The sequence below is a fragment of the Lutjanus erythropterus genome, chromosome 3 (assembly GCF_056507025.1).
Source record: "Lutjanus erythropterus isolate fLutEry1 chromosome 3, fLutEry1.hap2, whole genome shotgun sequence".
Lineage (NCBI taxonomy): Eukaryota > Metazoa > Chordata > Actinopteri > Lutjaniformes > Lutjanidae > Lutjanus > Lutjanus erythropterus.
In genome coordinates, this window is record NC_139319.1 from 36,991,081 (window position 1) to 37,006,592 (window position 15,512).

General features: G+C 38.1%; 2 protein-coding genes across 9 annotated transcripts; one reads left to right on the plus strand and one right to left on the minus strand.

Annotated features, from left to right (window-relative positions):
- Positions 1–1,333: 1,333 nt before the first annotated feature.
- exosc1 (exosome component 1) lies at positions 1,334–8,328 on the plus strand. Its single transcript, XM_084716035.1, has 8 exons — positions 1,334–1,404; positions 3,973–4,088; positions 4,326–4,400; positions 4,512–4,600; positions 5,503–5,536; positions 5,652–5,701; positions 6,832–6,917; positions 7,082–8,328. The coding sequence occupies exons 1-8, from the start codon at positions 1,377–1,379 to the stop codon at positions 7,186–7,188; spliced, it is 585 nt and encodes a 194-aa protein (XP_084572161.1). The 5' UTR covers positions 1,334–1,376; the 3' UTR covers positions 7,189–8,328.
- A 584-nt stretch (positions 8,329–8,912) lies between these two features.
- knop1 (lysine-rich nucleolar protein 1) lies at positions 8,913–14,527 on the minus strand. Of its 8 annotated transcripts, XM_084716028.1 has the most exons (8): positions 14,369–14,523; positions 13,957–14,054; positions 13,062–13,148; positions 12,102–12,959; positions 11,778–12,038; positions 11,606–11,677; positions 10,684–10,752; positions 8,913–9,686 (listed from the first exon to the last, which is right to left on the minus strand). In XM_084716028.1, exons 2-8 carry the CDS (start codon positions 14,035–14,037, stop codon positions 9,381–9,383), a joined length of 1,734 nt encoding a protein of 577 aa, XP_084572154.1. In that variant the 5' UTR covers positions 14,038–14,054; positions 14,369–14,523; the 3' UTR covers positions 8,913–9,380. The 8 variants fall into 8 exon arrangements, with proteins under 8 accessions (XP_084572154.1, XP_084572152.1, XP_084572151.1 ...); XM_084716026.1 differs by having other exon boundaries at positions 11,778–12,959; positions 13,080–13,148; positions 14,369–14,527; XM_084716025.1 differs by having other exon boundaries at positions 11,778–12,959; positions 14,369–14,527.
- Between the last annotated feature and the right edge of the window lie 985 nt (positions 14,528–15,512).

Genomic DNA, 15,512 nt, shown 5'->3' on the forward strand with positions numbered 1-15,512 from the left:
TGAAGGTACCACAAGATCACTGTAATGTTGCTACTGTTTAGTAGACGTGCACTTTGAAGTCACACTACAAATACTGATTGTTTACATTATGAGACATACTCCATTCCTCTGTGTCGGGCCCGACCGACACTGGATTTTTGGGGCTGAAACGAATACTGATATTAGGGAGTAAAGACATATCAGCTAATCGGCTAGTCCTCATACAGAATACAACATACACAATCTAGAAAATATACATAAATTCACATTTTTTTGCATGGATCCCACAAAGGTGGTTGACAAAGATGTGTAACAGAGGCAAGATGTTTTACAGTTTAACAATTAACATTATTCTCCAAAATGACACCAGGACACTGAAACAGTACACTTTCACCTGTAGTTTTAATAATTATAAATAACTATAATGATATTTGTATATAAACAGAGCACATAAAAGTATTACATATACGTAAATCCTTTAGCTATCCTTTCAATGATTTATTTAAATGTATAAATGTAAAATAATTGTTTTTTTGTCAACTATTTCATTTTGACATGATAATGTTAATTAAAGATGGAAATTATTTATTTGTCATGTACTAACTAACAAGCCTCAGTTAGCATCTTTTTAATTTATTTGATCATTTTCAATAATAAGAAAATGACTGTGATAATTAATACATAATGATAATTATTATTATCACTATCATTAGAAGTTGTTGTTGATGTTGTTTTAGTAGTAGAAAACATGTGTTTGAGCTGTGCTGTTATGAAGCAGCATTTGTAATTAATTTGTACAACTTGTACATTTAAGAAACAACGCGTACAAATCTGGCAAGTTTTGTAGATTTTCTTTCCCCCTAATAAACTATATCCAAAACTAAGGCAAACACAATATATCAAAGACATTAAAAAATACAAAAACAAAATGCCCAGCGAGGAAAATACATTCATAGGTTTCATTCATAAGAGATTCGGTCTAAGATGTTCCATCATTAGTCCCGGGAGATCAAAAAAGTCACATATAGCCCGCACAGCTTTAAAGTTCTTATGTAATGTATTTACATATTCATTGTGTTCATTTCTAAAAATCAGGAAAGAATGGTTTAGAATGGTTTAGACCCATTGAATTTACATTTGTGTATGTTGTACTTAGCATGTGAAAATACAAGACTTATTGTCGAATATTTTCTCACATTAGAGAATTTTGTAGAGTTTCGCAAAGCTAGGGTTCCAATACGGCACGACCCGTAACATGTGCCTGCCAGTGCCTCAACAAACATGGCGGACCGAACTGTCTTTATTTTTACTTCCTCTCAGCGTGGGACCGGCCAATCGAAATCGACTCGGGCCTTTCGTCAGAGCCAATCAGCAAACGCTCTGCTCTTCTCGAAAACATGTCGCCCATGAAGCTGTGTGTTCCAGGTGAGTCCCGTAAATTTAAAGTTTTTAGCACCGAAGATGGTGTTGAACCAGACTTTAGACCGCCGTTTTCCTTTCGTAATTTTGCCGTTCTTTGTTGACTTCGCTGTGTCGCTACAAAACATAGTTAGAGTACAGTTTGATAGTCTAAAACCCTGTTAATTATTTCCAGCTGCCATGTGTGAGGTGGGCTTTGGGTTTCTAGCATAGTTAGCATTATATTAAGTTTCTTTTCTATGTGTGGCTACAGTTATATGAGGTGTAGGTGTGTTCAGGGGTGTTACGAGTCATCGTTTTTCGGGTAATTACCGTACTTGTGAAGGGCTGTGAGTGGGCTGTTGACTTTTACTTTTCACGGCAGGCAGGCAGGCAGGTTTCATCTGCAGCCCTGCCCATCGCCTCAGGCAGGACAGCAGCATTCCTTCTCTTACTTGTTTTGACTCACCCACCAGAAATCATCACTTTTATTATTGTGTGGGTGTCAGGAGGAAATGTCAACAAAATGTTTAACATCGAACAGCTGTGTAAGGTCTGATAGTAATCCTTTAGATGTTTTAAAATTAAATGGAAACAGACAGTAGTAACAGGGGCTGCTGTCAGTCATTTCATGTTATTGCTTAAGTTTAATGGCTCAAAAAGGCCAGATAAATGATTCTAGCTGGGCTGCACAACGATATGTAATTTAAATTGGTAGTTAGAGACACATTTTGCATTTAACACGTTTTGCCACCTGCGTTTTGAAAATTGCTATAGGCCATATTGCAGTTTTGATAAAATTGTGATTAATTGTTTAGCCCAGGCTGCAACTAACCATTACTTTCATCATCGATTAATCTGTTGATCATTTTCTTGTGTTATCAATTAGTTGTTTGGTCCAAAAAAAGGTCAGAAAATTGTGAAAAATATTAATCACTGCTTAGAAGCCTTGGATGACATCCTCAAATGTTATGTTTTGTCCACAACCAAAAGATACTAAGTTTAATTTGATAGAGGATTAAAGAAACCCCCTGGCATGGAAGCTAAAGTCAGAGAACTTTGACATTTTCTCTTAAAGAATACTCAAAATGATCAATCCATTGATAATCAAAAAAAAAAAGAGACAAAAAGAAATAAATAAATAAATAAAAGACAATTGTTAAATTAATTGAGTAATTGTTGCAGCTCTAGATTGCAGAGTAATAATTATCCTCATTAGATGAAGGACAGTTTTGTATGAGCTATATCATATCTGTGCAGACAGGGCTGTGGTTCTAGGTGAGTTTCACCTTCGTTCCTCATGGGTAATTAATCAAAATGTTATCAAAACTGCAATATGAGTTAGTGCAATATCCAAATCACAGAAGGCACATTTTTAAAGATAAAAGAAAACTGTGTGACAAAACAGCATTAGAATGAAGTGCCGTAGTGCTGCAGAGATGCCCTGGCCTACAAATCTTGTTCTCCACATATAAGAAAACATGTTTGTTTGGTACTAGGGCTGGGCAATAAGGCTTAATATCTAATATCATTGATTTTATTTTTTTTCTTCTAATTATATTGATTTTTTTCAGGGCTATTCTGTGATATATGAAATTTATCTTGATATCAACATTTTCTCTAAAATAACATACTGTTTGGTCTGTGTGTGACAAAATCAAATACCCCAGTATTTTAGACCAAATACCTACTGTGTATCTGTATGTGAGTTCAGTTAATTACTTCACTTTACTGCAGTGCAGCCTTTAAAACCAGGAAAAGACAACACAGATGCCTATATATGGAAACAATATCCAACATCTAAGATGATATCTAGTCTCGTATCATAATATTAATATAACATCAGTGCCTAGCTCTAGTTTAGACCCCTTGCCAAAATGACAGATCATTACAACCTTTTTTCAGTGAAAATTCAACTTTCCTCTTCATGCTGAAGGATGTTCTACAGAGTCTTAAAAGTCCATCTGTCCCAAATCTATTTATATTTGTTCTTGTGAAGTTGGACAAACAATGCTGCTATCTGTATTTATGTGATGTTACGTAAACAGCTGACAAGGCAAAACATTCAAAAGTATCGGCCCATTTGCTAAATATAATAAAAAAGCAGCTAAATGCAACAATCTAATTTGTTATTTCTGCTAAAAGAAAGTAGAAGGCCAATAAAATAACTGTTGAATGTTTTCTTGTCATGTCTTAATTTTTTGCACCAAATTATGGTATGAAATAAGACTATCAATAAGTATTGGTATTGAGTATCAGTATCAGTATCTTTACCAGTATCAATAAAATCCTAATACTACCTATCTGTAACCCACAGAAAATGGTTATCCGGAGGTGGTAATCCAGCCGGATCCTTGACTTAATTGGTCCTGAGAGCAGTACTGTCATCTGATGACAGAATAGAGACCACACTCATTATTAAATATATAGTATTCTGTTAATGAAAGAGTCTTGTCTTTTACTTTAAAGGTTGATGGTTTATCTCACAAAATTGTGTTATTTTGTTCAGATTTTTTGCTGACTTGGTCCACCATATAGTATGTACTACTCATCTCCAACACCACCTCTGTCTTGTGCCCTCTTGTTTGTCTCCAGGTGACAAGCTATGCAGTGTAGAAGACTGTATTCCCGGCACAGGGGTGTACCTGCGGCACGGCTACATATACTCCTCACTAGCAGGCTACGTGCTCAGGAAAAACGAGGGAGAGGAGGTGAGGGGTGTGATTAATAGGAGAGAGGTGGGGAAAGCTGCAGAGGGAGTGCCACAGTAAAGGTGTTATGCAACTTCTGTGAATGTGACTGAAGCAAAATAGGCTTGTTCAGTGTCTGTGATCATGATGTACACCATATTTTGTGTGACAGGTCTTTTCTTCAGGCTGTTTTGAACTGGAATCATACAAACTCGTTTTGTGTGAGCAATAATACACGTGATTTTTGTCTCTTTCTAGTTACCAGTGATCTCAGTTGTCAGGGAAACAGAAGCACAACTACTACCAGATGTAGGAGCAATAGTCACCTGTAAGGTATGCAACAGAATCAGATACTATTTTTCAATTATTTGAATACCCGATTAAGTGATCTTGCACAGTTTAGATTTGAGTTGTCGTAAGTCTTACTGTTATTTGCTTGGACAGGTGACCAGTATTAACCCCAGGTTCGCCAAAGTCCACATCCTTTATGTGGGCTCTACACCGCTGAAGGACCGCTTCAGAGGGACAATCAGGTAACCCCAAGCAACTGTCTTCATAGTAAAACAATAGCTGTGTTTATGTGAACAATATTTCTTCTGTGTACAACTCCAATTCCAAAATAGGTTGGATGCTATGTAAATAAAAACAGTATACAATGATTTGAAAATGCTTTTCACCTTGTATTCAATTGAATACGGTACAGAAGACAAGATATTTAATGATCAAACTGATCAGCTTTGTAAATATACACTCATTCTGAATTTGATGGCTGCAACACCTTCCAAAAAGTTGTGACACCAGCATGTTTACAAATGTGTTACATCACATTTCTTTTAACAACACTCGAACAGGTGTTTTTTGAGAAATCCACAACTTTCTCAGTCTTTCGTTGCTCCTATCAAGGCCCATTAATGCTGAATGGTACATACAGGATGTGGAGAAATATATGTTGCCATGAGTGTTGATTTCAGAGACGTCCCTGCTTATTTCAGCAAGACCAAGCCAAGACACATTCTGCATGTGTCACAACAGCGTGGCTTTGACCTGCCTGCAGTCCAGACCTGACTCCCATTGAAAATATGTGGCGCATTAGGAAACACAAAATACAACAACAGAGACCATGGGCTGTTGAGCCCCTGAAGTTGTTTATCAAGCAAGAATGAGAAAGAATTTTACTTTCAGTACTTACTTTAACAGTCGGTGTCCTTATATTCCAAACGCTTACTGAGTGTTGTTATAAGAAAAGGTCAGTCCGTCTGGATCGGGCCAGTCTCTTCTGACTGACATGTTTCCACAAGCCACTTTTGTTCTGATTGGGCTATTATTCTAATTATCTGTGGAACAGTAGAGTCCCTGTAAATGCAGCTAATGTTTTATGCCGAGTCTCTCTGTATCAAAACTCCCAAAACTGAGCCTATACCCTCTGACTCTGCAGAAAAGAAGATGTGCGTGCAACAGAGAAAGACAAGGTGTGTATGACTCCACATAATAAATCAGATCATCATCAGCCTTTTTGCAGCTCTGGTTTACGTAATAATCTAAGATGACATGCTCAGTGTAAAGGCTTTGTCACTGTTGTTACAGGTGGAGACGTACAAAAGCTTCAGACCTGGTGACATCGTCTTGGCCAAAGTGATATCCTTCACCTGCAAAGACAAATAAATACCTTTTTTCAAGAGTCAGATGAAAACAATTCATCGGCTATGCAAACTATTCAGCTCTAGCATCTGCAACCATTTAATTCACTTTCTTCAGAAATCCCTAAACTCAGAATGGCTCAGGTCCAGGAGACATCGTGTCTAAACAAGTCAGGTTGTCACAGAGTTTTTCCTGTCTACCTAACTGAAAGCCAGGCTGCCTTTGTTGAAAATACTGACAAGAACAAAGGCCTCAAGGCTTTTACAACAACTACTGTGCCTTTTATTGTAGCAACTTCTATCGACTTAAAAACTTGTTGCCAAAGTATATTTTAAAAATTGCATTAAAAAAAAATGTAAACAATTTGTACAGCAGTTCCTTCAGCACCGAGAGCTTAAACTGATTATTTTATTTGAAAAATATATCTGAGGTCAAGAGGTATCTCACTGCATCTTTCACTCATTCTTTTCCAAGAAAATTCTGTCCAAAATAAGGAATAGGTAGTTTAATGAATTTCATTAAACACCTGTTTACACCTTTTACTTTCATTCCCAACTCTTCTTCAGAAAAAAAAGGACAAACCTGTTGGATTTTAGTGATTCTTCTATTTTATATTAACATGTTTATTACCTGTTTCTGTGTAGTTGTTCTTATTGCTTGCCACCAGTGTCAGATTCTTAGTGAAATCTGATTTTTTAAAAAAGCCTGTTTACATTTTCTAACAGTGAGTTGCACGTTGGCCAGTTAAAAAGAAGCAGCAGGAGATTTTGATGAAGATAATTTTATTTTTTATGTTATAATTTATGGTTATTACAGTGGAAACATGACCACTTTTTGTCCACAGTGGCCTCCAACATCAGTCAATCAATCAATCATATGAAAGTTCCTTGTAGTAGCTCTAAGTGCAGGGCACTCTAAAGGGAAAACCCAAACTGTGAGCCTTTGTCTCAAATAAATCAAGGGAAGATGTTGACCCAGTTATCATGGTGTGAGGCTTTTGATACAAGACAGATGCACATTTTCATTAATCACATCTACATCACATGCACTGAATTTGAGAACAGTGTCAGTGGTGTGGATGTATGCTGTTTAATTGTGTGTCATTAACCCTTGACCTGTGGCGTCAGATCTCTCTCGGCGATGTGCAGTCCAACTACCTGTTGACAACAGCAGAGAATGAACTGGGTGTGGTGGTGGCACACAGTGAATCAGGTAACTCTTTGTGTTTTCTTTCCTCTTATGTCAAACGTCCAAACTCAGGAGGACTCGAGCACAACTCTACACTCAACACAAGGTGGTGCCAGAGTCACTGTCCATTTTACAAGAGAGGAGAGTCACTTTTTGTTTCTCTTGTCATGTCTTCTTTTGTCCTTCAGGTGCCCAGATGATTCCCATCAGCTGGTGTGAGATGCAGTGCCCGCAGACGCATGTCAAGGAGTTCCGCAAAGTGGCGCGAGTGCAGCCGGAGTATCTACAGGCATGAGAACGTCTCTTCTTCCACAAGGAACACACAGCTTCCCTCCCCTCCTTGTCGTCGAGCAGCCTCCCAACTCTGCTTCAGACATTCCCTGAGACTGGACGACATGCGTATTGTTGGCTACTTCTGGTTTCGTGTCTTTCCTAACGTGTTTTTTAACTAGCTTTCCCTCTGCACACTGTGTCATCCTTTGATTGTGCCGGCTTGAAAACACAGAAGCAGACCAAACTGCAAAAATGTCAGGACATATTCTAAACAACGTAGCAACTGTTGTAAAGACAAAACTGAATTTTCTGTTTGTATCAGGAACGTGGGTTCTTTAAGTTGCCTTAAAATAGACACCTGATTAGATCCGTCTGACTCAGGATGTTACACTGCAGCTGCCAAACTTTCTAAGTGACCACTATGTTGAGAAGCTAAACACATCAGAATTCTGCAACTTATTTTTCACTGATGCAGGATTCACTCAGTTTAGCCAGTAAGTGTTATGGCAGATCAACAGGTTGCACAAAGGATGAAGCAGTTGGTGGGTGTATAAATGTGAGACATGGTTAAGACAAAGCCCAGACTCCAGCTCATGCAAAGACACAAATGAACTCTGCATTTTGTAACCAGAGAGATCATTCAGAAGGCAGCGGCTGTATTTGGTCTGAAATAAGGAGGATTCGACCAAAAAGCGAGTGCTTCACTCTGAGATTTATTTTGCAGGATGTCATGTGTCAAGCTCATGTTTGTTTTATACCATCTCCATAAAGGTGACAAAAATGAATTTAGTTGAAAGATGTTTGAATTTTCTCACTGATTTTTTATGTATTTTTCCAGTTTAAAGCAAACTGGTGGACAAATGTTGTCCACAAAGCAGTTTTACAGGAAAATGAATGTGATTTAGAGCCTAACGTTCAATCAGAATTACAACACAGCTACCATGCACGGAATATTGAAGTACAACATGTGATAGTCAATATTTTCTTTTGTTTTTCCTGCACGTTATCAAAAATAAATGATTATGAGCGTACAACAAGCAAGCAGAAATGTTTCCATTGTATCTTTTGAAGTAAAGTGTACTTTGATATTCTTTATTCTTTCCTCACTTTACAGCAGGCGTCATTCATGTGCAAGATTGGAATAAAATGACTATCAAAGCCACCATTGTGACTTTCCTCTTTTTTTCCCCTGACTGCGTAGTCCTTTTAAGGGATATGCTTTTGTATTTATTAATTAAACTTTAAGTGACAGATTGTGATTTTAGCTGTCAATTCTGCTCAGTCATGTACACACAGCTGTTCATTTATACAACTGGCAGGAAAATCACCTTACGATTCAATTAAGTGACCTTGAACACAAAAACACATTTCTTCTCTCCAAAATGACTCACAATCCTCACTAGCATTCATATCACAGTGTTTTTACACCTTTTACAAGAATTTTCTAGGTGCATTTTAAAGCTTTTCCGGCACCTTGGAACTGTGGTAAAGTATATATTTTATATACTCAAAGTGATTATTTCACTTCATCACACACTTCATCAGATGTTATTGTGCTATAAACAACCAAAAATATGTTTTGCAATATGCTTCGCAGGGATGACAAATTAAAGGAAAACCCAGCAAAGTTTCATGTTTCAAAATGTGTCACCTGTCTGAAAGCAGACCTGGCATCCTATAGACCTGTCTGAGCCAACATCTGACTTACTGTATTTCTTTATCTATACAGTGAACTTTACTCAGCAATTGCAGTTTTCAAGAACTTTATCCACAATCCAAGCACTTTTCAGTCCTTTAAAAAATTAAAGTGTTTTCAAGGATTTCCAGCACCAAACCCTGATATCATGGAAAAAATACTGGACTGCTGAATGTGTAACACATACAGAAAAGCATTCAGCCTCAACATAAAGATAAAAAATTAAAAAGCTTCATTTGCACCTGCAGAACCAACTCGGTGTAAACGGTGACCTACTGAAATCACGTTTGACTGATGCTTAATTACAATCTTTACATAAAAACAGTCCAGGTCCTCAGCCATTAAAACATTTTCATACAGTTTACATTCTCTGATATTAATCTATATACAAGTCTGCTGTGAGATGTTCCAGTGAACCTGAGTGAGCAGTTCAGTAGTTAAAACCACACACACACACGCAAAAAAACCCTTACAAACATACACATCTCTTAAAGATCCCCCCTACACACACACGCCAATCAATCATCAAATCGAACTGATCGACTTGCATTAACGTCAATGAAGAACTTCTTATTGGACGGAGCAGTAAACCCAAGTCCTGTGCCCCTGTTGTTGAAGTCCATTCTGCGTGAGTGAGCACGTTCAAACTCTCCCAGAAGCCCTTGCTGCAACTGCTGCTGCGCGTCCTTCCCCAATGCCATGTTCGCTCGTCCTGGGCTCCCCGCAGCCGGCTGGAAACCCTTCTTGAAGCCACCCATCAGCCGGAGGAACTTCTGCTGCTGGTCAGAGCTGTCGAACTGGGCCGTACTCCACTGACCCAAACCCTGAGGGACAAGAGACAAATGTTAGAAACTTCGTTTAAAGGAACGTTCATTAAAGGAACTCTCCACTGATTCTACACTTAAAGCTCAGTCAGTGACAACTGTTGTATAGTGTCTTCTGTGTTTCTGGAGGCTGATGATGTCATCAGGGTTATTTTCTCAGACTTCACAAAAACTTGCTTGGGCTTATAGATTACAAATTTAGGAACAGGAAGCCGACATTACAAACCAGGGAAGAGGAGCTGAAAGACAAAGGCATTTGTCAGACCAGGTGGGGACAATGAAGATGCTGTTGAGAGTTGCATTATGGGAAATGTTGGATCTACAGTCTTTTTGTAGCTACACCCACTATAGGGACTAAATCTCCGAGACTTTGGCACAAACTCGTTACTCTGTGGCCACCAAACATTCCATATATATTACATTTTTTATTATGAGCCTTCGCCAACACGTTTCAGCTCTACAACCATCCTGATTCCTTCACGCCTTTTAGCTCAACATTCTATGAAAACAGCGAACAACACTCATCGTTAGCTAGCTACCGATACGTTGGGGTAACTGGAGGCTGGGTTTACCAAGCCTACTTAAACTGCTAACATCATCCTTAGAGAAAAACAAAACACACAAAAGGTGAACTATGAAAAAACAAAACAACAATCAAAATTTGAGTGTCTGGACTCTAAGAGCATCATGTACTGCAGTGTGTGTCCCTAGTTTCCTCACCTAGCTTGAGACCAAATCATAATTCACAGGAAAAAGTGGAAAACACGAGGGTCACATAAGGAAGTCTGTGTTAAGTTTTATTAAATTTCCTTTTCTGGATTGTTTTTACGTAACTTTACTTCTAGGCAACTAAAATTGTACTCTGGGGCCGAGTGCTAAAAATATCAGCATCTGTCTCTGCCTCTCATGAAAGTGTAATACCCAAACACTAGATTATATTTGTAAGGAAAAAAAGTCTGAGTTTTATTTGCTTAACAGAAAAGACACCAACACTGACCGTAGGTCTGGCTGGATTCTTAGGTTGAGACGCCTGGTCAATCTCCATTTGTAAAGCCTGTCTTCTTTCCTATGACAAACCAAAACACACTACATTAAGATTTTATGCATATAACAGACATGCCTGGCATTTTACTAGAGGAAAACAAGCTGTTGTCTAACAAAGACCATCAATAAAAATACAAACACTTTTATTAAACTCTTATTAAAGGAACAGTTCAACATATTGGGAAATACTTGATTTTTTTTGCAGCGTTAAATGATAATAAAAGATGGATACCACATTATGTTTGTTCATTAATTATGAAACTAAAGCCAGGAGACTTTCAGCTTAAGTTACACATTATTATTTCACCTTACATAATCTATAATATCATTTAAAGATCCAGAAAAATCTCTGCATGTAAGAGGCAAAGCTGAAAACCAATGCCTGTGACCTTTGACCCCTGAGGTCACACTGCATTAAAAACCCACATAATTGTATAACGGATACTACATGGGCTCAGGGACACTTTGGAAAATTTATGTCAGTAAACACAGTTTGTCGTTCCATGTACAAATGCAAGTTAAGGTGCAAAACGAAGGCAATGTCAACGCTGAAAGGTACCTACAGGTTTTCTATCCAGACAAGCAAGCAGCAAGACAATGCTGACAAGATATTCTGCATGTGTTGCAACAGCATGGCTTCATAGTAGAAGAGTTCAGGTACTAGACTGATCTCCCTGCAGTCCAGACCTGTCTCCTATTGAAAATGCGTGGTGCATTATGAAGCACAAAATCCAACAAGACAGACTCTGGACTGTTGAGCACCTGAAGTCGTAAACACAATTGTAGTTACATTTCCCAAAATGTCCATCTGTATTTTTGCTTTACAATAACTGTCAGCCTTAACATAGTGATGGACTCATGCGAGTCATGTTTACCTGGTTGATGGAGACCTCGTCAGTGTTTCCAGACTTTGCTGACAAAAACACCACGTCCACTTGGGGCAACTCCTGTGAGACAATGAAAAACAAGCCATATTTACTCTGAATGTATAAAATAAAAAACAACACATGAACATGGTGTCAATGACGCCTGACAATATACACTCACCTGCTCGCTTACCACCTCTTCTTTAATCTTCTTTCTCTTCTTCTTTTTTGCACTGCTTTCAAAGCTCACATCCTCCACCTCAGTCTTCATCATGCCAGAGATCTTCTTCTTATTATTATTCTTGCTTGTTGTGTCCACAGTTGCTGAGACAGGGGTCTCTCTACTCTGCTCCTCAACTCCTTCACATTTGAGGGATGCTGGTTCTTTCGCTTCTCCCTTTGAGGCTCCCTTTTTCCTCTTCTTCTTCTTCTTTAGCTCAGTCTCCTCTACCTCACTGATCTCCACAGACGCTGTTCTACCCTTTCCTTTTTTCTTTAGCTCCACCTCTTCTTCCTCTATGGTAACCGTCTCACAATCTCCATATTTTTCTTTCTCTTTCTTCTCTTTCAATCTCTTTTTCGAGCTTGTTTTAACCTCTTCAACCTCAGCCATGTCTCCCTCTGGTGTTTCTATCTTTATGATATTCTCAGCTACTTTTGATTTCTTCTTCTTTTTTGTTACATTTATTTCATCCATGGTTTCACTGGTTTCCTCATCAGTGCTTTTCTCTTTCTCCTTCTTCTTCTTCTTCTTGACTTCAACTTGCTCTTCAGCCTCTGTGCTTACAACTAATGTGTTGTTTTTTTCCTTCTTGGCTTTCTTTGGCAGTTTATCTTTTTCAGCTTGCTGTTCCTCCTCCACCCTCTCCATCTTCACATTTTCTGATTTAATTTGCACAGACTTATTTTTTACTTTCTTCTCCTTCCTCTTCTTCTTTTCCATGACTTCGTCTTTTAGTGAAATCTGGGCAGTTTCCACCTGATTCTCACCATCAGCCAGCTGCTTCTTTTTCTTCTTCTTAATAATAACTTCTTTGTCATTTTCAGTCTTGACATCAGAACCATTGGCATCATACAGAGATTCAGTGACAATTTTCCTCTTCTTCTTTTTCTTCTTCTCCTCCTTTCCACCAGACTCCTCTTCTATATCTATAACCACTGCATCGACTTTTTTAACCTTCTTCTTTTCTTTTTTCACCTCTGCTTGGCTCCCACCATCATCTACAGGACAGTTGTCGTTTTTAATTTGTCCTTTCTTCTGTTTCTTCTCCTTCTTTACAAGTTTCTCCTCACTCTTCTCTTCCTCTGTCTTCATTTTCACTCTTTCCACTGGCCTCTCCACAGCAGCAGACCTCTGGCTTGTCTGGTGAGAGAAACATAATTACATACCTGTATATACCTTATGATAATAGATGAAATAGCAAAACAAGGCTCAGAGGCATGTTTATGTGCAAGTGAGACTAACAGAGAAATAAATGTTAACCAAGGGTTTGGCTAGCTGCTGGGGCTGGGACTGCTCATCAATGTGTCTTTGCAGGGCCAGTCGCTTGGCCTACAGGGAAAAGAGGAGGATGATGTTGACATATTTATGATTAAAACTAGACCAGAAAAACTGGCTGCATTGAAAACAATTACTCTTTTATGCATCTATCAACAGTGCTGCAGGTTCTTTTTTTATTACAAGGTTTCTGTAAGATCTTAAGAAAATCATTGTCTTAATATTACATAAAAGCACTGATAGTCATCCCTACAATATTTTAACCATATTGAGGTATTTGGTCAAAAATATTGTGATTTGATTTTTTGACATCTTCCAGTCCGACTGTTGTGTAGTTTAATCTACAGCAGTGGTACCCAACCCTGGTCCTCAAGGACCCCTGTTCTGCATGTTTTAGATCAGTGTTCCCCAACCCAGGCTTCTGCAGAAGCCTGACAAAAACCTGATCATTTGAATCGGGTGTGTTGGAGCAGGGAAACATCTAAAACATGCAGGACAGGGGATCCTGAGGACCAGGGTTGGGCAACACTGATCTACAGCAATACATCATATGCTGTTGGAACATCTTATGTTCGCAGTAAGTGTATATCAAGATATCACAGGATAGCCTAAAAATCCTCATCATCAAGATATTAGTTATAAGTCATATCATCCAGCCCTGTTTATTAAAAATACCAGTTAAAGTTGATTGTTTCAGTGCCCTCATGCCATTTTGGACAAGAAAGTTCAGTTTTAAACTGCAAACTATCCTACCTACATTACATATCTTTGTCACAAATGTTTGATAACCACACTTGAGGGATCAGTGCAAAAAATGCTAATTTATTCAATATTCTGTATAAAGAATATCGGCTGTATCTACCTGGTCAAAGGCGATCTCATGGGAATTTGGCACACACTCAGAAACAAAGATCACGTCTTCATTGGAATCCGTCTGAAACATAACACGGGCACATTGTTCTGCAGGAGCACACGGACATGCTTTCAGTCACAGTGTTTCTGAGCGACCTGTTCAACTTCACTTAAATGGAGGCAGTAATTACGACAACTCAGTGAGTCACAACACTTCACAGGGGAGTGCAACACTTAGCTGGCAGACTGAGCTGACAACGCACTCTTGGTAAACTGTGCTAGCTAGCTAACAGCAGCTAACGTTAACTAGCAGTTAGAAGATTAAACCAGTGACGACACAAACTAGTCAGTCAGACATGAGACACTATTTTAACATAGTTAAACTGTCTATTATGAAACGTGAACTTGAATGGTTTACTTACTATGGAACGTTTGGTAGTTCACGTGGATACGCGGTTGTTTTCTTGACCCGGAAGTAGTTTTACCTCGTTCCTGTTGCGACGAGACAGGCGTCCGTAGCAACAAACGTGCGCGTATGAACACATCCGGCACGGCAGTGTTTCTCAACCTGGGGCTCAGGCCGGCCTGGGGACGCGTAGAGCAACAGCAGGAATGCATGGAGGACCAGGGGAGAAATACAGAGTAAAACAGAGTTAAATGAATATGATTTATGTAGGGGAAATAAAGAAATAACAATTTGTTGATGCTAATGTGCTAATGCTAATGCTTTATTTCAGTCATTGATATTAATTGTGGAGTGGGGGGTCATGAACTTTTTTTTTTCAAACATTAATAAGGGGATGTCAGGCGTTTTTTTTTTTTTAAACAATCAAACTATAAATAAAATACATTATATGCAAATGGTTAAACGTGCGCCAGCCCTGCTGCTAGGGGTCTCTGTCACGTCAACACAATAAAAAAAGACTGAATTCTTGTCTTCACTTTTGAACAAACAACATATTTGATAAATCTGGCACGAGTCACAGAGATCAAGTTCATATATATATATATATATATATATATATATATATATATATATATATATATATATATATATATGTGTGTGTATATGTATATATATATATATATATATATATATATATATATATATATATATATATATATATATACACACACACATATATATATATATATATATATATATATATATATATTTTGAAGTTTTATTCACTTACTCTTAAATCCCATTTGCTGACTTCCTACGTCACTCTGATGTAGCCAACATAACCACTGTGTTTCTACAGGTTATAGCAACAGCTACAAGGAAACCTTACAGTGCATAAATTATATATTTCCCTGCATTTGAATATTGTTGCAAACATTTGGGATGATGTAAACACACAACAAAACACAACATGCCAATACAAAACGTAACATATGTCTGTAACAAATGTCATTTAATGCAGGAGTGTTATATTATAGCTATCACTTTTGCCTGAAGCCTCAGACAGCAAGTGAGCTGCAGTGTCAAGATATCAGTATGCTTTAAACAAAAGGCTTCATATGGTCAAACAACATCTGAAACCCCTTTTACACTTTTCTGAG